The 22,301-nt window shown below is 43.5% G+C and overlaps 1 protein-coding gene across 2 annotated transcripts in view; it reads left to right on the top strand.

Moving 5' to 3' along the window:
• The window catches only part of LOC121934352 (SREBF chaperone), a 69,827-nt gene that overhangs the window by 24,969 nt on the left and 22,557 nt on the right, over window positions 1-22,301 (top strand). The window contains exons 1-11 of one of the 2 annotated variants that reach the window (XM_042474758.1): window positions 622-699; window positions 1,955-2,184; window positions 6,120-6,249; window positions 9,484-9,641; window positions 11,007-11,227; window positions 11,802-11,907; window positions 13,312-13,484; window positions 13,894-14,020; window positions 15,324-15,436; window positions 17,342-17,436; window positions 21,612-21,710. In XM_042474758.1, coding sequence (XP_042330692.1) covers window positions 2,063-2,184; window positions 6,120-6,249; window positions 9,484-9,641; window positions 11,007-11,227; window positions 11,802-11,907; window positions 13,312-13,484; window positions 13,894-14,020; window positions 15,324-15,436; window positions 17,342-17,436; window positions 21,612-21,710 — 1,344 coding nt within the window. In that variant the 5' untranslated portion in view covers window positions 622-699; window positions 1,955-2,062. Of the gene's footprint in view, window positions 1-621; window positions 700-1,954; window positions 2,185-6,119; window positions 6,250-9,483; window positions 9,642-11,006; window positions 11,228-11,801; window positions 11,908-13,311; window positions 13,485-13,893; window positions 14,021-15,323; window positions 15,437-17,341; window positions 17,437-21,611; window positions 21,711-22,301 lie in introns of those variants that run through there. The other variant, XM_042474760.1, reaches the window with a different exon arrangement.

The raw sequence follows: 22,301 nt of genomic DNA, 5'->3' as shown, positions 1-22,301 counted from the left end.
GGCCACGTGGATGGAGCTAGGCACCCCATTTCCACATTAGACGTAGTGACGGAGTGTGTGTGCTTCTTCACACGCCTATCCTGGTCCTGAGTCGATGTAGGGATGGGTGTGTGAACACCAGCCTGTCCTTGCGCCAACGCAGGGACCAACTTTAGTAAGTACTAGGGCCCAGATAGCATGAGCTGAGCCTGTGCTATCCTGGCACATCTGCTCAAGTCCCAGCAGAAAGAAATAAAAGCTGGCAGCATGAACATTTGTACGCTAGAGTCTACTTCCTCAGGTGCATGGGTGTCCAAACCCTGCATCTGAGGAAAGGGACTTGAGTCTACAAGAGAGTTTCAGTTGCAAGATGCCCTTGCGTACTGATTTTCCAGACTAACAGGGCTGTGTCTTTGAATTCTGCCATGTAGTGACTACAGTGCTCTGAAGCTCTTCAGTTCAGTGATTATACACACTATCTGTGGGAGGAGAGAGTGTGCCAACAACATGCGCTTCCTGGTCTCTGCCACCTGACACCCTGTAAACAAATGCAATTAGCTTATGGATAGTGAATTCCTGAGTAGTGTGCATCTGATGCCTGCCAGGGAGGGCCTGAGCCTGAACCCTCAGCTTGCCTCCTTTTTTCTTTTCACTCTCTCTTCTGGATGGCATCTCAAGGTTGCTGTTGTTACTGCTGGGGGTCATTTCATAACATTCAAGGTTGGTGATAAGAGTTGGACAACATGATCTTACTCTTCCTGTTCTTTGCCTCAAATCTCTTGTCTTCTCCAACTGACAAGGCTAGGGCTGCTCAGTCTCTGGTACTGCCTTCCTTTTTCTTGAGTAGTTTATAGCTCTGCCTCAGCCCATAGTTGTAGACTTTCAGAGTAGGAGTGTTTGATCATCCCACAGGGTAGGAGTATCTACTGGAAACTTGGGGTTGGAAAAGGGGAAGGCAGAATGTGGAAGTCAGTGGGAGCAACAGAGCAGAGCTTGCATGCTGCTCAGACCAGCTAGGCATCATAACCTGTGAGGTTTTAAAGTGGGATCTCTGAGTTTGGTTGGATTCCTAGGACTTTACCATAGGATTAGAATACAGGTGGAATTAATTTTGTAACTATTTCAGGGCCTGCATCTTGTTTTTTTAATTCGGGCACCAGTCATGCCTCTATAAACAAAAGGAGAAAAGGACAGAATATCAAAGTTTGGGAAATACTGGCTTAGAAGAAAAAGAAAAGGTGAAGCAGCAGAACAGGGGAAAAAGAGGGAAACACCAGATAATTTGTATTGAAGTAGTCAGCTTGTGCTGCATATAAAAACTGTCCCATGATTCTTTATACCTCTCTTTTGTACCTTGATTTTCACATCTTAGCAGTGTTACTGTGTCTGGCTTGAGTCTTCCTGAGAGATCTGTCTGTATCTGAAGGCCTCTTTCCATTTTAAGTAACTGAAGCTATGCTGTTGGTTGCTTTTGTAGCTCAAGGGTCTTGGAAGAATATATGAAATACTTCTTTGTGGGGTTTACCAGGGACTGTCAGATGTCTTTGTAGAGGTATTCTTTGGTTGCATTCCTTTGTGTGCTTTCCTGTATATGTCTAGCTATAGCTTACTTTTTTTGAGGAAATAGGTAAACAGTTCACTATCTCTTGGAATGGGTGCTCCAAGTTTGGTTTACCTGTGGCCCCCAAGTTTTTTCAGTCCCTGAAGGAGATTTTACTTTTAAGCAAAAGTGCTTTGAAACACGTTGTCGGGAAAGTATGTATGCAAAAGTCCCAAGTTAAAGCTGGGGTAGACTTCTGGTTATCTCCCATTTTTACTTTTAACAAATTTACTTGTTTTCAAGCCTGATGTGACTTGCAGAGGGACCTAATAGTTCTCAGAATCACCCCCCAGCAACGTAGAAAGTCAGAAATGGTGGCAGATAGCTTCTTTCTCTTTCTTGTGCACTCATCTTCTCCTTTCATTTTACCCCCAGAATTTTGCCCTGCACATTGTACCTTCTTGGAAGCACCGCTCATGGTACACTCCACTGCAGCCGGACTGAGGCATTCCGGGATGGCAGCTAGCTGATGGATGGCTGAGGATGACCTTGACTGACAGACTGCGTGAGAAGATATCAAGGGCGTTCTACAGCCACGGCCTGCTCTGTGCTTCCTACCCCATCCTCATCATTCTCTTCACGGGAGTCTCTGTCTTGGCCTGCTGGTAAGGGCTCTCTTTCAGAATATCTGTTGTATTGTTGTTGGGGGGGATGTAAGTCTTTGCAACTTTGTTCTCATAGCCAAGGATGAAGGATTTAACCATTTTGCTCCATGCTGCAACAAAGTTCTCAAAAATTGTTCAGTTTTCAAACACTGTTCGCAGATCAGGAATTGTTGTGTGCCTTCTAGTTCACTTCTGAATTTACAGCAACGCTGTCATGGGGTCTTCTTTTGGCAATATTTGTTCAGAGGTGGTTTGTCTTTGCCTTACCCCTGAGGCTGAGAGTATGTGACTTGCCCAAGGTCACCCAGTGGGTTTCTGTGGCTGAGCAGGGATTTGAACCCTACTTTCCAGAGTCTTAATCCAACACTTAAGCCATTAAATCACGCTGACTCTCAAATTGCATTTTCTGCCCAGAAAACCATATTTTCTGTGTGGGAAGCTTGCCATCCAGGATTTCTCCGTCATATAAGATTCTCTTTATCAGGGTTTTCAGACATTTGGGAAAGGCCTTCTATCTTGTTCCAGAACTGGTTCTCATTCCAGACCCTTCATAGTGTTCTTTCAGTACCTAACACTGACACACATTACTGCTATAGTGTGAGCTTTATTGGAGGTAAGTGATAAAGCAGATGATGCACAGCAAAGAAGCCTTACATCACTTCTGTTGCTAGATTCCTCCATCCCTTCACAGCCAATGGTAGAATTGGGCCCTTGACTTTATCCTTCAGTTAAAGCTGATGACAATTTGGGTTCCCAAAGGTTATTTGGTACAGAAGCAAATTAAAATAAAACCCTCAAGCAAGATTCATCTTCCCACCTCCAATTAGCTATGAGAACTGAACAAGCAGATTAACAACAGAGAAAAATTCATGCTTTTCTAGTCTGTTCCCAGCCTTTGCAGCTTTTCCCAGCCTCAGACTGCAAAGTGAATACAAAAAGTATCCAGCAAAGTAACTGATCCAAGATTACTTTTTCATGCCACTGGGCAGCTGCGGACATTTGGCTCTGATGATAACAAGGGCTCTAAAATTCCATCTGCTTGATGGCAGTGGCTTGATTTGGATTTCCTGCATGGCAGGGGGTTGGACTGGATGGCCCTAGTGGTCTCTTCCAACTCTATGATTCTATGATTCTATGATTCTAACTCACTATGCCTTCTTTGTCTATGAGTCAAATATTGTTGGATATTCTTTCCATCCCTTTTGGATGCTGGGTGCATTGTTGTGTCCACTGTTTTTTTTAAAGGGTTAAAAATATTGACATTCCCCAGCCTGTGGAGTCTTCACAGGTTGTGATAAAGCAAGAACCTCCCTCTCTGCTGAGTTCTTTTGGGATAAGAGAGCTTGCAGGACAACCTGGTTATTGTGTGTGACTCATAGAATGATAGACTTGGAGAGGGCCCCGTGGGTCCAACCTCCCACTCAGTGCAGGATCTCTAGCTAGACAAGCTTTCCCAGCAGGGAGCTGTTCCATCTACTAAACTAGTGGCCTGATCAAAAAAAGATACCAGGTTAGTTTGGCAGCACTAGTTGGCTCCTTCCAATCATTGCATTGCCATCAAGATACTTGCAGACTCCTGTATAATCCATTATAATATTTTTCCTTGCTATTGAGATCTGGCTGACTTGCCTGTAGAGTCCTTTTTGACCTTTTTGAAGAGAGGGACAATGTTTACTGATCTCCAGTCTTCTGGCATCTCAGCTGTTCTCCAAGATTTCTCAAAAATGATGGCAGGTAGTTCTGTGAATATGTCAGCAAGTTCCTTCAATATTCTGGGATGCAGTTCTTCTGGCCCTGCAGATTTGAACTCATTTAGGCTAGCTAGGTGATTCTTGACTATCTCCTTATCAGTCTTGTGTGTCTCTTTATTGGCTCTTTAAAATTTTGCTGCTGGCTGCTTGCAAATCTCTCCTTCATTCTGATCCATTTCCTCATGATGTGCAACAAAATCCTCTTTTGTGGTTTACTAGGAAGCTGCCACCTCCCATCAGGGTCAATCTGGAAAGCATTTCAAGCCTTTACCAGTGGCTGAGGAGGTGACATCTAGAAGCTCTTGGGGAGATGATCTGCTCTTCTTCTTACACTTGTTTAAATTACTCATTAATTCTAGAGGCACTCAGAGGGCAGGGTCTCAGTCAGAAATGAAGGGCAAATTACCAGATGGCAGTAGGATTTCTCAATAGGATCTTATTGCACCATAGATAGCAAAATCCTGCAAAAACTTCAAAGATGCCATGCAATACGCAGGCTGTGGCCAGTTTTTGGAGGAGGGTAATGTGAAAGGCATCACAGGGAGAGTTTCAACTGCCTGCAAGTTTAAACGCTTTGCAAGTTGGAGAGGGAACCTCAATATGAACAAAGGTTTGCTGACACACTATGTGTGACAAAACACCTAAATTTTGGGAGGTTTCTCTCCCCCCCCCTTATTCTTTATTTTCAAAGAGGAAAAAATAAATTCTTTTGTTTAAACCTTTTCCCTGTCCTGCTTGTCTTCAATAGTTGTGACTAGTTGGTTGTGCATGTGGCCATGAGTGAGTAACAACAGCATCAGCGTTTGGTGTGAATATGACACAGTATTAGTCAGCAATAAATGGAACAGTGACCTTTTGGTCAGCCTTGGCAGCAGGAGAAAGTGCCCTGCTCCCTTTCACATGAGTAACCACTGCGGGGTAACAGGCATGGAGGAGAATAAAGAAGTCCAGGCAAAATAAATTTTCTTTAAATGGAAAGTCTCTTTTCCCAAGCGGCTTCCCCTGCCATGGGCTCTGAAAGGATTGTTCCAGTGGAAGGAGGAATGAGGCAAGGGAGAGTGACATGGAACTCTATGTACTGTCTGGATTCATAAAATGCAGGCCCCAGTCACCTAAGGCTGTTTCCTTTTTATATTCTGCTCTGGTAAAGTCCTGGAAATTTTTTACTTGTTGTATTTATTCAGGTTTATCCCAGAGTTGGTTAAGAAGGGCTGGAAACTGAAAGGCAAGGTGAAATGTTGGAACTATGAGAGTAGCTCAACAGTGGACAGATCTTAAAACTGAATCTCTTTCTTTGGAGATTTAAGCAGAGCTCTTACAAAAGTTTCGGTCACTTTTTAAAGAGCCCAGTCTTTTAAAGTGTATTTGGAGACTCTCTTTTTTCTCCTATGGGAAGCCTCTCTTCTGGCATCCATTAGGGTGTGTTTTAGGTTCAGGATTTCTACTCTTAAAAGGATTCTTTGGGGAATCATATGATTTTATTTATTTATTGAATTAATATTTCACTTTTCTCCCAAATTGAGATTCAAGGTGACTTATAATAATTTTAGAAAGGTCTAGTTAAAACACGAATTTGCAAGAGTTAACAAGAATGTAAATATCAGTATTATTGAAAACATGATTAAAGATAGCTAAAAGCTCTTAAAACATAAGATTTTATACACATGATTTTACACACACACTACAGCTCCATCATTAATCTTCAGAGGTCCGTTTGAATAAAAAGTCTTCACCTTCCAGTGGAAAGAGAGCAGGGAGGGGATAACTGAACCTTCCACAGAGAAAGATCTCTTTCAAGTCCTTGCCAAATGCAGCTGTGAAGATGGTGGGCCTGCTGCTCTGCAGATTTTAGAGCTCAGCCTGGCTTATATAAAGGAGGAAAGGTCTTTCAGATGCCCTGTACCAAGGTCAAAATTAGCACCTTGACTTCTGCCTGGAAATGGACGATAGCCGGCGCAGCTGTTTCAACAGGGAAGTCACATGATCCCTATAGCCAGCACCAGTCAATTGCTTGGCTGCAGGATTTTGAACCTGCTGAAGTTTCTGAACAGTTTCCCAGGACAGCTTCTAGTGCAGTGTGTTACAGTAGTCCAAGTGGGATGTAATCAAGACATGTGTCATTGTGGTCATAACTTGGGCTTGCTTTTTTTTTTGTTAAAAAAGGGCCTGTTTTCTTCCTTGCAGCTATCCATTGCTGAAACTCCCGTTACCTGGCACTGGACCTGTGGAATATACAACCCCTGCAAAGGATTACTTACAGCCTCCAGCCTACTCAGCACACCAGCAAGGAGAGCCAAACGAAAGGCCTGACTGGGTATGGTTTCTGCAATGCTTGGGATTAGCAAGTGGGCAGTTCGGAGCTTGCTTGGCTCAGCTCAATTGTGGTAGTAGCAGAGGATGTGGAAACCAGTTTTATCTGTTTATCTGTATTACCTAGCATTAACCATTTTAGAATAGCCTTTTTGTTTCTTTTTCTGCTTTAAGGAAAACCCACAATGGCTTTTGATGTCTGGAACAGTTTTCCATCCATCTCCCACCTTTAAATCCCTTCTCAAAACTCAGCATGTGACCATTGTGACTGCCTCCTCTCTCTTTGTTAGCTTTTAGCCCTCCCCTCTCCTTTCCTCTCTGATGACCAATGAGAGGTGCCCGCAGCGTTTGTTCTCCACCTTCAACACTTTGCTTAAACCTCCCTCTCCTCCAGTCTCTTCATCTTTCTCTCCTAATGACTTTGCTAACTATTTCATCTCTAAGATTACCACTATTCGCTCTGAGATAGTCCCTCCTGATTCTTCTTCTGCTCTTAATCTTCTATCACCTTCGCCTAACAAATTTTCTGTCTTTCCTCCTGCCTCTTTGGATGAACTCTCTACACTTCTGAACTCTTCCAAACCTGCTACCTGTCCTCTTGATCCTATTCCTACTCGTCTTCTAATCTCTATAGCTCCCTCCTTTCTGCCCTCGCTCCTCCATATCTTCAATCTCTCTCTCTCTACAGGCTCCTTCCCCTCGGACTTCAAACATGCTCTCATTTCCCCAATTCTGAAAAAACCTTCTCTTGACCCCTCCTCTTTGTCTAGCTATCGTCCGATTTCTCTTCTCCCCTTTCTTTCTAAGGTTTTGGAACGGGTTGTCTATTCGCGCTGTCTTGAGTTTCTTGAAGCCAATTCCATCCTTGATCCCTTTCAGTCTGGTTTCCGCCCAAAGCATTCTACAGAGACAGCTCTCACTAAGATCTCGAATGACCTTTTACAGGCCAAGGCTAATGGCCTTTACTCTGTTCTCATTCTTCTCGATCTGTCTGCAGCCTTTGACACTGTTGATCACTGTCTCCTAATTGACATACTCTCTGGCCTTGGGTTCTCAGACTCTGTTCTCGACTGGTTTAGATCTTACTTGTCTGGCAGATCTTTTGCAGTAGTTGCAGGGGGTCTGACTTCTTCTCCTGTTCCCTTATCTGTTGGAGTTCCCCAGGGCTCTGTTCTGGGTCCCCTTCTGTTTTCTCTCTACACACTGTCCTTAGGAAAACTCATCAGCTCTTTTGGTTTTTCCTACCATCTGTATGCCGATGACACCCAGCTGTATCTTTCTGCCCCTGACTTTTCGCCAAGGCTTGAACAGCAAGTCTCATCTTGCCTTACAGCTGTCTCGCAGTGGATGCGCCATCGGCGTTTGAAGCTCAACATTTTCCAGACGGGGGTCCTTTTTTTTTCCTCTAAGCCCAACCTTCAACACTCCTTTTCTGTCTCTGTGGACAACATTTCCATTCAACCAGTCCAGCAAGCCCGCAGTCTTGGCTTTATCTTTGACTCTTCTCTGTCGTGTATCCCTCAGATCCAGACCACAGCCAAGGCTTGTAGATTCTTTTTGTACAATATTGCCAAAATCCGACCATATCTCTCCGCCTCTACTGCCAAGATCCTGGTCCATGCCCTAGTGATCTCACGACTTGATTACTGTAATGTCCTCCTGGCTGGGCTTCCTTTTTCTCACCTCCGTCCTTTAATCTCTGTCCAGCATTCAGCTGCACGCATTATCACTTCCACCCACCGCTCTGACCACATTTCTCCTGTGTTGGCATCCCTTCACTGGCTCCCTCTCCCTTTCCGCATTCAGTATAAGCTCCTGCTGTCGACATTCAAAGCCCTCCATGGACTGGCCCCTCCTTACTTATCAGACCTTCTTTCTCTTCACCTTCCCACCAGGGCCCTCCGTTCTGGTAGTCAAGGGTTCCTGTCTCAGCCCAGGATTTCCTCTGCCCCATCCCGGATTCGCCCCTTTTCACTTGCTGCCCCTCACTCCTGGAACCTTCTTCCTCCACAAGCAAGAGCCATCACTTCTTTAACCAGCTTCAAAACGGAGCTGAAAACCATCCTATTCAGAGAAGCTTTCCCAGGCATCGCATAATTGTCGCTTACTATCTGATGTTCTGTTGTTGGCTGTTTATCGATCCATTTCCTGTATTCCTATGTACTGTATATGTATTATCCTACTTGTGATTATGTATTTTCTCTGGATAATGATTAACCATCCATTATGAAGCCTTGCCCTCCCTCCAGTCCATCTGCCTTGGTCCAGGCCTCGGAGGTTGAGAGGAACTGCTGGACCTCTTACCCTTTCCCTCCACCACTCCCTTCTCCTTCTGTGTCATGTCTTTTTAGATTGTAAGCCTGAGGGCAGGGAACCGTCTAACTAAAAAGATTGCATGTACAGCGCTGTGTAAATTTACAGCGCTTCATAAATAAAGGTTAATAATAAATAATAATAATAATATATTCTAAACTATATATTCTGAATGATTTAGCTACGTTAGAGGATGTGCTGTTGAGCATCCTCTTCCAAAAAGAATCATATCAAAAAAGGAAGCTGCCTTATGCTAGGTCAGACTAAATTGTCTGTCTAGCCCAGGATTATGCGTTCAAACTCTCCAGGTGACTTTTTGGCCCTGCTTCTTCAGTTCTTTTTAAATCAGAGGTGGGGAAAGTGTGACCAAACCTCACTTGTGTAGCCCCCAAACTCTCCCCCATTAAAAAAATTATGGAAGCCTGATTTTGGGGAAGATTGCACCAACCTCTTCCAAACACATGAAAATGTACCACAGTACCCTCCAGCCCTCCCAGTGCCTCCTTTTTTTGGTGACATGATAGCCAAAATGATGACTGGAAGTGACATAATGTCATGTCTGGCCCCCATTTTTGCTGACATATAGCTGAAGAAGTTGTGTGGGGTTGTGTCAGAATGTGTGGCCCATGAGGAAAGGGGTGGGGGGTCTTGTTTGACCCCTGGGCATGATCACAGTTGCTTGTCTACTTTTTAAAAAAAGGTGCCAGAGTTGAACCTGTGTAAATTGTGTGCTTTACCAGCAAGTTAATCTCTGTCTCCTGCAGCAAAAGAACTAAATCACAGCGAGGCTTGGAGACAGTTTTTAAATAAATTAGCATAGTATGTAAAGGGTCTGGAGCACATGTGCCCTGACTGCTCTCTGCACTGTGATTTCTTTCCTGATATTGGCATGTTTCCCTGTCTCTCACTCTGTTTCTCCCTCCAGTACACTGGTGCTCCTGTGGCCTACATCCAGCAGGTCCTGGTGAAAGCCACGGTCTCTCCCTGGCCGACAACATTCCTGGCTGTAGATGTGTTTCGGTCACCGCTTTCCCGGGTTTTCCAACTAGTGGAGGAAATCAGAAATCACGCCCTGCGAGACGGGTAGGTGACTTTCAGTGAGCGGCAAAGATGGCTTGCTTGTGTTTACCTTGACATTTGGTACTCCCCAGATGATTGCAAAATTGCACTTTTATTGAGAGACAGAATTGTACCTTTACCTGTGAGGAGCTTCCTCAGGCTAGTAGAAAATGGAGTGTCAGATAGAGAATTCAGCATCTTCAGACTTTCTGATGTCTGACTTCAGTTAATTAATCGTTCTAATGTTTTTCTGAATTACCCCTCTGCTGAGAGAGTGTTCATGGCAACTGTTAACCATAAAATAATAAATACCATGTACACAAAATAGAATTGATAGTACACAGTGGCCTTTATTGTTAGTCTAACCTACTGGGTTTACAGGAATGTTGATTTACAAATCGGTGGGTCTTCTCTGTAGGAAACTATTGACTAACCCATTTCCCAATAATTAGTAGGGTTACTCTACTTGGGACTAACAACTGGATTTAAGTCACTCATTGCAGTAAAGCAGGGAATCCTCCAAAATCAAGGGTTTAGGAGGATGCTTTTAATTTCACTTTTGTTTTTGTGGAAAACTTCCATTGGTCAGAGGGCATTGGCCACCTCCATTCTCATCCTGTCTTTGTTTTGTGTCAGGCTGCAAGGCTTTGTGTGCTCCTAACACAAGAACATTTTTGTGCTGCCTTTTCCCATTTTGGTAGAAAAGGTCAGAGTCTTTTTTGTGCAGATATTAATGCATACAGTTTTGGCATTGACCAGAGCAACTTGTACATATTTTTCAAATGTACAGGGTGTTTTTTTTTAGTTCCTTGCATTTTGGTATAAGCATGGTTAAGGGCACATTTTAGTTCTTTGAGACACACTGCAGACTTCAGAAATATAAAGATTTTGGAGGCTTCGTGCACACTGTCTTGCAGTGAATCTCACGAGATCCAAAACAGATCTATTTGTCATTTTGGGTAGCTGGAAAGCAGGCTGTTTTAGTGCTAATGTACATCAGTCTGCAATGGGATGCTGCACCAGGGAACAAAAAAATACTATCCGTTTTTAAATCAGAGCTCTGATAGAATTGGCTCTGTTTTATCTCCTTTCTTGCCCTTAGTCCTGGTACTTAGAACTACTTAGCTGCACATTATCTCATCTGTGGTGAGTCCATGTGTCTTTGGGCAATGCAAAATTCTGGCTGAGGAGGGACACCATCAGGATGTGAAGTTCATTTTATGAATGAAGAGAGGAACAATCTTGCTTTTTAGAAAACTGACCAGGAGTTTTTTTTAAAAAAAGCATTCCAGACATGGATGCCTGACCAGTGGCTGAGAGAGATTAACCAAGGGATTGGCTGGTGTTTGTCCATTTGTACTCATGCTTCCAATCTTGGTTTCTTTCCAGCTCCACTATTAAAAGTTTGGAAGAAATCTGTCTCCAGGTAACAGACCTCCTGCCCAATTTAAAGAAGCTTCAAGGCCTGCTTCCTGAGCATGGCTGCCTCCTGCTGTCCCCAGGGAACTTCTGGCAGAATGACCAGGAGCACTTTAGGGCTGACCCCGATATCATTAAAACCATCCACCAGTATGAACCAAAAACACTACAGACCTCGGCTACCCCGAAAGGTAGGATCCCTTGAATGACAGGCTTGGGGTTGTTTTGTTTGGGTTCCAGCTAGTTTCCACCTCTCATTTCCAATCTGTTGGAATAAATCAAGGATAGGCAACTGCAGGGAAATCAGGGACAAATTCTTCTCCCAGACCGTCCCCGCCACAGCAAGCCCAGACTCCTCATTGACATATTCAGTCCCTCTCAAAATGGCAACTAGAAGTGGTCATGTCACTTCCTGTCACCATTTTGAAAGGGGCTGCAGATAAAAGCAGAAATATGGTGAAGTGGAGGATTTTTTGGTGGGGGGGGGGTTGGATAGAATTGGAGGTGCATGGTTTTGCATCTTTAGCACGTTTAGGGACTTTCTGCATGATTTTCAGGCAAAAAACACCAAAAACTGACAATTTTTTTTAAAAAAAATAGAGTTGGGACTGGCAGAGGGTACGAGGGGCTCCAAAAGTAAGATTTCAGGCCACATATTTCCCACTCCCGGTGTAAATAAATCAGTAGCAGAATTCACCAAAGCAAATAGATAAGCTGCCTTCCTGGTCTTGTCACTTTCAAGCCACGGTCCTCCTGTTTCCTCAGATCTGCTTTTTGGAGTTCCAGGGAAGTACAGCGGGGTGAACCTGTACAACCGGAAGCGAGTGGTCACTTACACCATCACCTTGGTTCTCCAACGTTATGATTCCAGGTAGGCCCTGGAAGGATGACATCAGGATTCATTGCCTAGGTTCTTGGCAAAATGACTACCACTAAGAAAAGTTCCTTTGTTTCTATACTCTAGATTCCCTTCTTTGACTTTACTGTTGTGTTTCAAGACCCTAATAGTGCCTACTATTATATATTTCTGTGGGAACTTAAAGTTCATATCAGTTCTCAATTTGTCAAGCATGTCCATTTTAAAGTCAGGTTTTACACTCTTAAGTAGCAACAAAACCAGTTACTGATTGTGTGAACACCTACATTTTGAGGTCATACCTTGAAGAACATGTGCTGGTGCACAGTTCAGAACCAGTGAAATGCCAAGCTTCTTTTGACTGCTGCACAAATTAGAAAAATACTGCCCATGCTGCTGAGTATCATCCATGCCCTGTAATTAAGGTAAAGTAATTAAAATTTAAACATGAACAGTTCATTTTTTCTTTCAGCTATGCCTGCGCCACATGTACCTGCTGTGCAGAGGTATGAGTGGCCCGCAATTTAATGCCACACGTACGAATAATTTTTAAAATGGTTCTGACATATTACAGAATGTCTGCACTTGGTGGGGGACATTGATGGGGGAGGAGGAATGAAACTTCTATCTTTACCCACTTTATTCTTACAATCCCTGTGACAGTTCACTCTTTCTAAGTTGGCAGAAGTGCTGTTCTTAGTTTTGCATGTCGCCCTCACAGAGATTTTTGTGGCCTCTGGACTATGCCCCCTGCCCACACAGCCTCAGATTTTGGCTTTTTTATGGCCCCCGAATGTCTCCCAGCATCCTCTGGGGCATGTGGGTCCATTTTGGCATCTCCCTAACAGGCTGTTTATAATAATGATGATGATAATATTAATAGCAACAACAATAACATTAGCAATAGCAACAGATGGGCTAAATTATGTCCTAATCCCCCTGAGGGCACTGGAGGGCATTTTGGTGTAGAAAATATATTAATCTTTTTAATGGGGAATGGGAAGCCCTCTAGGGTTACCTGGAAAGCCAATGCAGTCCCCAAACCCTAGATGGTGTTTTGCGTCAGTCTGAGGATATTGCTAATTGTGTTGGGGTGTGTGCGTGTTTTAATGACGTATGTTTTTATCTGGTTTTAATTTTTTTCTGGTCAATTAATTGTGTTTTATCTTTTGTATCTTGTGGATTTATAACAGTATTTTTTTAATCATTGTAAGCCGCTTTGAGTGGCAATCTGGAAAAAAGGCAAGATAGAAATTTATATAATAATAATAACCCTCAGCCCCTGGGACAGGCCTCCTTAGAAGCCCCTCTGGCTTTAGTAGTGACCTGTTGAAGTCCCTGAGACCTTCCTACGGAAAGGCCTGTATTAGGGAAGGGAATCGGGCACCAACATTGGCCTCCTTTCTGCTTCTGTGGCAGGTTCCTCTCCAGCCTCCGCTCCCGCCTCAAGATGCTGTACCCCAGCCCCAACTGCACCCTGCGGGAGGAGCATATCATCCACGTCCATTTCAAGGAGGAGATTGGCATTGCTGAGCTGATCCCCCTCGTCACCACATACATCATCCTCTTTGCTTACATCTACTTCTCCACGCGTAAGTTTGAGGGGTTTGAGGAGGGCCTCTAGCCCCAGACCTCTCTTTCTCTCCTTTGAAACAGGCTGGAAGAGGAGACTCATCCCCATGGCCTGTCTGAGCAAACAAATTTAATAGGGTTAAAAATCCTTATATTTCAGAGACCATCCTTATTTAATAGCTGAGCCAATGTTTGGCCTCTTTGGGCTCAGTTGCCTTGCATCCTTTGGGGTGATACATTGTACAAGAACAGCTTTGAATGAGTGCCACCCTAGGTAAGATCAGTGTGCCTAGGCATACAGACAGACCCACACACCTTTCTGGCCTTCAAGTTGTGAAGAGCCCTTGGTTGTCTTTTCCCTTTATATGAAGAGCTGATATGTGAGTTTTGCCTCTGTCTTTTGACACCATCCAATGTTTCCTCCCTCAGGCAAGATTGACATGGTGAAATCCAAATGGGGCCTGGCTTTGGCTGCAGTTGTGACGGTTCTTAGCTCTCTCCTCATGTCTGTTGGTCTGTGCACTCTCTTTGGTCTAACCCCTACGCTCAATGGAGGGTAAGTGTCTAAGCACAGATTAACTGGTGCAAGGAATGTTAAGGTGGGCCCAAAGAAATGACAGTTCAAAGATTCAAGGAGGCAGTCCATTGAATCTGACATTATTCCCAACACCCTCATCAGGTACCTTCTGCTTTTGCTGTTTCTTTTAGCACTCATAAGCTTAGTTTAGACAAAGGAAAGCCAGGTGTGGAGATCCTATGTTTTTCATATCATAAAAGCATGACTGTTTGGCTAAGGTATCCATCTAGATCTACATTCTTTTTTGCAGTTATCTCTGCAAACTTTTTAAATTTGGATTCCATTCCTGTAAAACCTGCACCTACTAATTTCTTGAGGGGTGCCATGTTTCTGTGCTTTAAAAAGGAGTGCTTTTCAACCCACATGGTTGGGGAAATGAGCTAAAGCAGTAACTACATTCTGGAAGAGAAGCAGAACACTTGCCTGGTTTATGTAAAGTCGAAGGCTTTCATGGCCGCCATCCATAGTTTTTTGTGGGTTTTTTGGGCTATGTGGCCATGTTTCAGAAAAGTTTCTTCCCGATGTTTCACCAGCATCTGTGGTTGGCATCTTCGTCAGGAAGAAACTTTTCTGGAACATGACCACATAGCCCGAAAACCCCACAAAAAACTATATTAAAAAAATTTACCTGGTTTAACTCCTCTGCTGCCTGCCTTATATAAAGCTAAGGGGAGAAGGAAAGAGAAGCCCCTCTCCAAGAATTGGGGAGGGGGGGCTGGGTGGATTGCAGAGTACCTCCCAAAAGGCCTTGAGATATGCTCAGTCCTTTCTCTTCCCGCAATCTGTCTGCCTTCTGTCAGACCCTTGCACCTTGGTCATCTTAGGTAAACAATTACGCAAGCATGGAAGAGTGTTGCTGCTCCACATGGCCTTCACTTTGTAACAACGGAACACAGGCTGTATGAGGGACAAGCTGGATGGTCATTGACTGGTGGCACTGAGGACACCTTGGATCCCTGCCGTGTTGACTGAGAGCCCAGCTATCTGATTTGCTCTTTTGTTGGCTTGCAAACCTTTGGCATCTGAAATATGTTTTGCCAGATGTCTTTGAAATATATTGCTTTCCTTCCTAAGTGTGTTTATTTTACAATAAGCACCAGTCTTGATCTGGGAAATCTTGTTTTATTGGATTTATGGGAAAAAATCATTTCAAGATGTGAGTTGCTTTGCCCACTATGGCCAGGCAAGTACCATTTCTGTCTTTGCTCCTTCCCCATAACAGCCTGTTCCTGACCAGAGGTTCCAAGGTTAGTCTCTGCATTTATTTTTGTTTTCTTTCTAGGGAGATTTTCCCTTACCTAGTGGTTGTAATTGGCCTAGAGAATGTGTTGGTTCTCACCAAATCTGTCGTTTCCACACCAGTCGACCTGGAAGTGAAGTTGCGGATTGCGCAAGGTATGTGCAGTTCAGAGTGGAGCAAAGATGGTGAGTTGTGCCAGGCCCTTGGCTCATCTAGTCTAATGTAGGCAACTGTTGAGGGGCTAAGGAATTGCATTAGTCGCCTAGGTGATATTGGAGGGCTGCATTCCCCCCTCCAAAAGTTTTGAAAATTATTCCCCCCCCCCCCCCCCCGGTGTACCCTAAAGAGTATGGAGACAAATTTGCCTCCCCCCCCCCCCCCTGCACTTTGTTTTAGACCCAAGAGAGACCTTGGGTCCTGTCAGTCAACTTCCGACTTACTTTCTGTTGGGGAAAAAGCCTCTCCTGGACCTATAACCCAGAGAGCCAAAAATGTGATCAGGTGCCCCCAAGAACATTTAGTTTAAACCCCCCTCCCAGTTTTGAAGGGCTGCAAGGCCACACTCTAGCCATCTTTAATCCAGCTCACCTACTTTGATTATCTGTGGTTTGCCACATTCCTTCCTCCATTCAGAACCTGAACCATCCTTCTTTTGTGAAAGCTCTTGCTGTTAGTTGGCTTAGAGGAAGGCACAGGCCCAGAGCAAAGACTGGACAATTTTGCTTTTTTGCGACTGCAGTCAAGCCCAAAAATAAGCGCACCAGATCTTCCTCCATTGCACTTTGTTTGGGGTTTGGGGTTGAATGCAGGCACAATCCGTTTTCTGAGGTTTAGGGATTCACAGAATGTTAGGTTTGGAAGGGATTACAAGTGCCATCTAATTTAGCCTTCTGCCATGCAGGTATACTGTCAAAGAAAGACACCCCCCTTGCAGAGTGAACCTCATAGAGGCAAAACCAGTTATAGTGAGGAAAAAACAGGTTTTCTGCTTCCTCTTGAATGCCATATAGCCTAGGTTTCAGAAGCAGAGGCATGAAATCACAGTGTGAAGGCACCTGTCTTTAACAGAAGAGCATTTTGGACTACCTTGGGCTTTGTTGACTTTTGGGTTTGAGCTGTTCAGGGAGTTTATTTAATTGGTTAAGTGCCACAACCTTTCAAGATGCTCGTGTCTTAGATACTTTCAATTTGATAGGCATGCTACAGGTTGAGTACCCCTTATCCAAAGTTTTGTATTTTGGATGTGTTGGGATTTTGGAATACCTGTATTTGCGTATACACAATGCACAAAATATGCAGCATAAATAGTGTAATATGTATGTGAGTCTGGAGAGAGATGCAGGGATCTGTGGAATGGCAAGAATCCAAGTGTAGTGCCTGGTCTGAATCCATGCCTCCCACTACTTCCCAGATCTTCGCATCTCTCGCTAGCCTCATGTCTCTTGCATCTCTCTCTAGCCATGTCTCTCGCTGACCTCACGTCTCTTACCAGCCTTGCAAATACAGTACGTACTACACTATTTGTATATTCTAAAATTCAAAATATTTCAAAATTGACACCTCAGAGAATCATGTCAGTACTCAAAAGGCTTTGAATTTTGAAGCATTTTGAATTTCCAGATAAGGGATACTCAGTCTGTACATACTGAATTTCATTTTTAAAAATCAGTAAAAACATATAAAATTGATTTTCAAAGTACATTTATCTACAGAATTAAAAAACTTTTTAAATTAATTAAAAGACAAAAGGTGTTGTAGAGGAGAGTCCCACTGTCTCCTTCCATTCCTGATCCCTGACCTTGATCTCACTTATAGAGAGATCATGTAGCATCTTTGAGACTAACTGAAATAAAGAAGTTGGCAGCATGAGCTTTCATAGACTTCAATCTAGTTCCTCAGATGCATATAAACAAGTAGACTGAAGTATAGCTCATGCTGCCAACCTCTTTTTTTCAGTGAGTCTCAAAGGTGCTACAAGATCTCTCTGCAAACTAACACGGCCATATCTTGGAATTCTACCACTCTTGATCTCACTTCTTTATCTGCCTCCTTTTTTCCAGGCTTGAGCAATGAGAGCTGGTCAATTATGAAGAACATGGCCACAGAGCTGGGGATTATCCTAATCGGTTACTTCACCCTTGTCCCAGCCATTCAGGTATTGAGAGGTCAGGGAATGCTGGAAGATTTTTTTATCCGATATCACTGGGCAGGCATGTTGGCACTCTTGGTGAACGTTAGGTTGTCTGCTCAGAACCACTTTCTCACTTTCACCTTACATATTCCCTAGCCTTTCATTCTCCCTCCCTGTCATTACAAATGCCAAAACTGGAAGGAAAAGACATATAACCGTGTGATTGTATGTTGCCCTGGATTCACACCTGGAAACAGTCAGTTGCGTCTCTGTACTCCTGATTTGCCATTTCTTGGGGAGTTCTCTTGGAGACTACAGCTGGAGCCTAATAAAGCTGTTGCTGAGCATGTTTTGAGGGGATGGCTGCTGGAGATGCCTAAGCTATTTGTGGTGGAATCTTTTTGTCTTCTGCAGATTGTTTAAAATCAGAAGAGCACTGCATTTGATTGAGAAAATATGTCAGTGAGTTGAGATGCGTGTACCATAGAGAACATGCCAAGTCACTGCTTTAGCAAAAGTGTATAGTTGGCAGAAACAGCCTTGTTGTGACCCACAGCTTCAGGGATCTCGTGTAACCTTCTCCCTTGAAGCCCACTGTAGCATGATCATTTTCAGTACAAGCACTTGGGAAAGTAATGATCACACTTTGTTTTTTCTTCTTCTCTTTCAGTGTGTGTTTATATTTAACATATTGTTAAAACACATGGAGTTTATGAGTTGGAATAGATTTTGAGGTACTAAGAAGAGCAGTCCAAATTCCATGTCTTTGGGCCTAGATGTCTGCATGCTCTGCCTATATTCACAGTGGCTGCTCTGATGGGTTTGCATCTCTGCCCCTTATCATGCTTCCCCCAGCCTGAAGGACACTAAAGAGATAATGAATGGTATAATTGTCAGAGTCCAAGGAGTCCTAGAGATAGGGAAGGAGCTGATTTCACCCAGTCAACCCAGGACCTTGTCACTTAACTGGCTAAGAAGAGGAAGTCCTGCATTCTCCACAGATAGCCTCCTACTGTTAGGCAGTCTCAGATTGTGATCCTCATCAGCCATTATGCTGCAGCCACCAGCAGGAGAGACTTCTGTTTCCCATTGTTGCTTTTGTATCCACACTTGGCTTAGAAGGAGCAGAGAAAGGGTCATGGTACTCTGAAAAAGTCAAAGTAAGAGCTGAGTTGTTTCTACCTCTAGGAGCCACCAGTATTCGGGGCACCTTGGACTCTGTTGGCCTTAGGGAACCTGGGTTTGAGTCCATGCTTTTGACTGGTTAGATCTTTGTCCATATCTCTTCTTGGGAATGGGAAAATGTGGGAGTTGTCCTGTCTCCCACAATCAGATATTAAGAGCTTTAATTTTTGCCATACTGGATAGGCCATTTAGAAACTGTGAAAGTTTTTCAGACTCACAAAATGAAACTAAACTTTCATACGTAGGTATCAGCCAAATTCAGTATGTGTAGCTGTTTTCCTCAATATGGAATGGACTACATTGTCCCTGCCTACTGTATATCTGTTAAACCATAAAGGAGCAACTGAATGGAGGCTGGGAGCCAATTTTGTCTCCAGCCCTTCTGCATGCTGCACCTCTCCACAGCAAGCCCAAAAATCTGTGTTTTCCTCTGCAGTCCTTCCCCAAAACAAGCAACAGTAACTGGTGCTGTGTTACTTGCCACCATTTTGAGAGGCACTGCAGAGGAAATCAGGCATTTGGGGGTAGTATGGGGTTCTGTGGTGCTTGTGGAAGTGGAATGTGGGTGTTTTTGTATGTTTTTCCATGGTTAGGGGACATTTTACATGGTTTTGGTGCAAAAAATTCCCCCAAATTACACCATTTACAAAAGTGGTCTATTAGCCATGTTATAAAGAATTTTTCCAAACAAAGAGTGGCCACTCTGATTCAACATAATGTAAGTGATTACAGAGGGATGTAAATGTAGACTTTTAAGAGTTAAGAGTGTCCTGGTCCTAGACAGGTGAGTCTGTCCATTTTGTTTTCTCTCACTCAGTTTATTAAGTGATCATGTTCTTTTCATTCCAAATATGAAAAAAAAAACCCTGTAAAATTTGGAAAGTTAATCTAAAATACAAACTTTAATTAAATTCTCCCCAAACCTTATTCCTGTTTCAGTTCTCCATGTTGAAAACAGGGATTATTGTATGTTTTTAGTGTCTGGTTTTAATCATTCTTAGCTACCCTCATTTTCATTATGTCAGTGATGTGTGAACACTCCCAAGGACCAGATAAACATTTTTTTAAATAAATCAAATATAAAGATGTATAATGAAAATGTGGTGACTAATCAAACCAAACCTGTAATGTACTTTGAACATCAGCATGTATGAATGCCAAGATAAAATAGGATAATGAATAACAGATAGATTAGGAACCAGAGCATGTATGTTTTTCAGTTTGTGAGAGTTCTCCCCTGATAAGATCAGAATTCTGACGTTGAGCACTGCTGGCCTTTCATAATGCGCAGTGGCGTTTACATAGATTTGGGGGTTTTGTATGCTGGCTATGAACTTATGGGAGTTGTAGGCCAACACCTGTGAAGGCCACCAGTTTGGCTAAGGCTGCAGTGACCTTGTCCCAAGCCATAGTCCCCTGATATCTAGAGTTGTATTTCTTAACCACCTCCCTTATTGGAGTTTCTCTTGAGTGTGCCAACAGCTCCACCTATCTTAACTGCTCAGATTTTTTTAACAGCCCAGCTTGCGCATTCCTGTTGTCTTTATACCAGGAGGTGGGCTGGGATCTCACATAACTGTACTGATAGGCAAGAAGGCTTATGTATACAGGCTGCAATCCTGTATGTTTACGTATAGTGGGACCTGCCCTAGGCTGAGCCATATGACAATACTACATTGCATGTTTGTTTTCTATGTATTTGTTGTTAGCTGCCTTCAAGTTGATCTCGACTCATGGCAACCCCGTGAATGAGACATCTCCAAGCCCCCCTGTCCTCCATTGATCTGCTCAAGTCCTGTAGGCTCAAGCCCATGGTCTTCCTGATTGAGTCTAGCTATCTGGCATGCAATCCCCTCTTTCCCTCTACATTCCCCAGGGTCATTGTCTTTTCGAATGAGTAGTGCCTTCTCATGATGTGACTGAAGTATGACAGCCTCAATTTCATCATCTTGGCTTCCAGGGAGAGTTCAGGCTTGATTTGTTCTAGGACCCATTTATTTATTTTTCTTTTTAGCTGTCCATGGTATGGGAGCAAGTTATGCATTAGTGTAACAATACAGTAATAGCACTTACATATATAGTGATCACCTCAATATGTTAAATTGTTTGCCATATATGTTGTAATATAATTTTGTATTCACATACATTGCTGCTGGAATGGGATCTTGTAGCACCTTTGAGACTAACTGAAAGAAAGAAGTTGGTGACATGAGCTTTCTTAGATTGGAAATAGGCTCAAGCCTAAGAAACTCTTTTCTTTCAGTTAGTCTCAAAGGCGCTACAAGATCCCTTTGCATACTGATTTTTTCAGACTAACACAGGTATGTCTTTGAATACATTGCTGCTGTTTTTTGTTTGAGCCATATGTCACTACTACTGCCACCCTGACTTAATGAACAGCACCTGAAAACTCTCCTGTTCCCACCCAGCCATTTCTTCCTTTGTGGGGAGTGGGCAGGACCGCAGCATCTTGCTGCATTCCCATAGGTAGATGTGAAATGATTCCAGCAGCTGAGACGTCTGGAGGACCCTGTCAGATCTTGATGCTGATGGCATCATTTCGCCTCTGGTTACAGGAAGATGGTTCCACAATCCTGCCTGCTCCCCATGAATCAGGGAATGGCTTTGCAGGGGGATTCAGAGAATGTTCAGTAAGTCAGACATGAGGGCCTTAGAGTATTGCACAGTGAGAAAGGGAATACCAACTGCCACAGCCTTCAGAATAGTACATGTAAGGGAAATGTGCATGTGTGTGTGTCCCTAACAGGATGCCACCTGCACATACACACACCATGCTTCCTTGAAATTCCCTCAGCTCCCTCCTACCTGCCCCTTGTTGACAAGTCATGTCTACCTGGGTTGTGACTGGTATGTGGGGTGGTACCTCTTGATGTCTCCTGCTTTGGCATGGCTCAGTCTGCCAGGAGGAGGCAGATCTGACTAAGTGGATTTTGTTAGCTACAGTCCCTCCTCTCTTTCTCCTCCCCTCCCCCCCCCCCAAAAATACCTTTCAGGAGTTTTGCCTCTTTGCTGTGGTTGGCTTGGTGTCTGACTTCTTCCTCCAGATGTTCTTTTTCACCACTGTCCTGTCCATTGACATTCGACGGATGGAGGTAAGATTTTTGCCATTTTATTTGGAAATTGTTTCTCAGCTGCCTTTTTCAGGGCACCCAAATCCTACAGAGGTGACTTTATGGATTAAACTCCCATTCAGAAATCAAGCATGAGAAATCTCCCAGGTAGAGCCAACTTGGCAGTAGCAACAGCAACTGAATAAAATGATACTTGCCTTTCACTGACTCTCTTGTACAGATGTTTTTTGGGCTCCGCCTCCCTGCAGAAAGTGCTGGAATATTATAGAGTTTTATTTCTTATTTTTTGGCAAGATCAGTTGAGAGAAGATTTTTATTAGTAGTATTATTTTAGATTTGGTTTTTTTTTATTGCTTTTCTCTGAGGATGAGAGAGTGAGATGTGCTCAAGATTAGTCAGCGGATTTCTAGGCTGAAGAAGGGATTCCAGTCCGGTTCCCCTGGAGTCCTAGTGTGGCACTCAAACTAACACATCACAGTGGCTCAGGTGTAATTTGATATCACCAGCAGTATTCCAGCCCCATACATGGATCATGCACTAACTTAAAGGAAGGAAACACTTTTAGCCAGATACAATGTCCTTCTATAAGGCAATGCATGAAGATGCTTAGCA

Source organism: Sceloporus undulatus, chromosome 6 (assembly GCF_019175285.1).
Source record: "Sceloporus undulatus isolate JIND9_A2432 ecotype Alabama chromosome 6, SceUnd_v1.1, whole genome shotgun sequence".
Lineage (NCBI taxonomy): Eukaryota > Metazoa > Chordata > Lepidosauria > Squamata > Phrynosomatidae > Sceloporus > Sceloporus undulatus.
The sequence above is the reverse complement of the archived record's forward strand: the minus strand, read 5'-3'. Positions and strand labels throughout refer to the sequence as shown.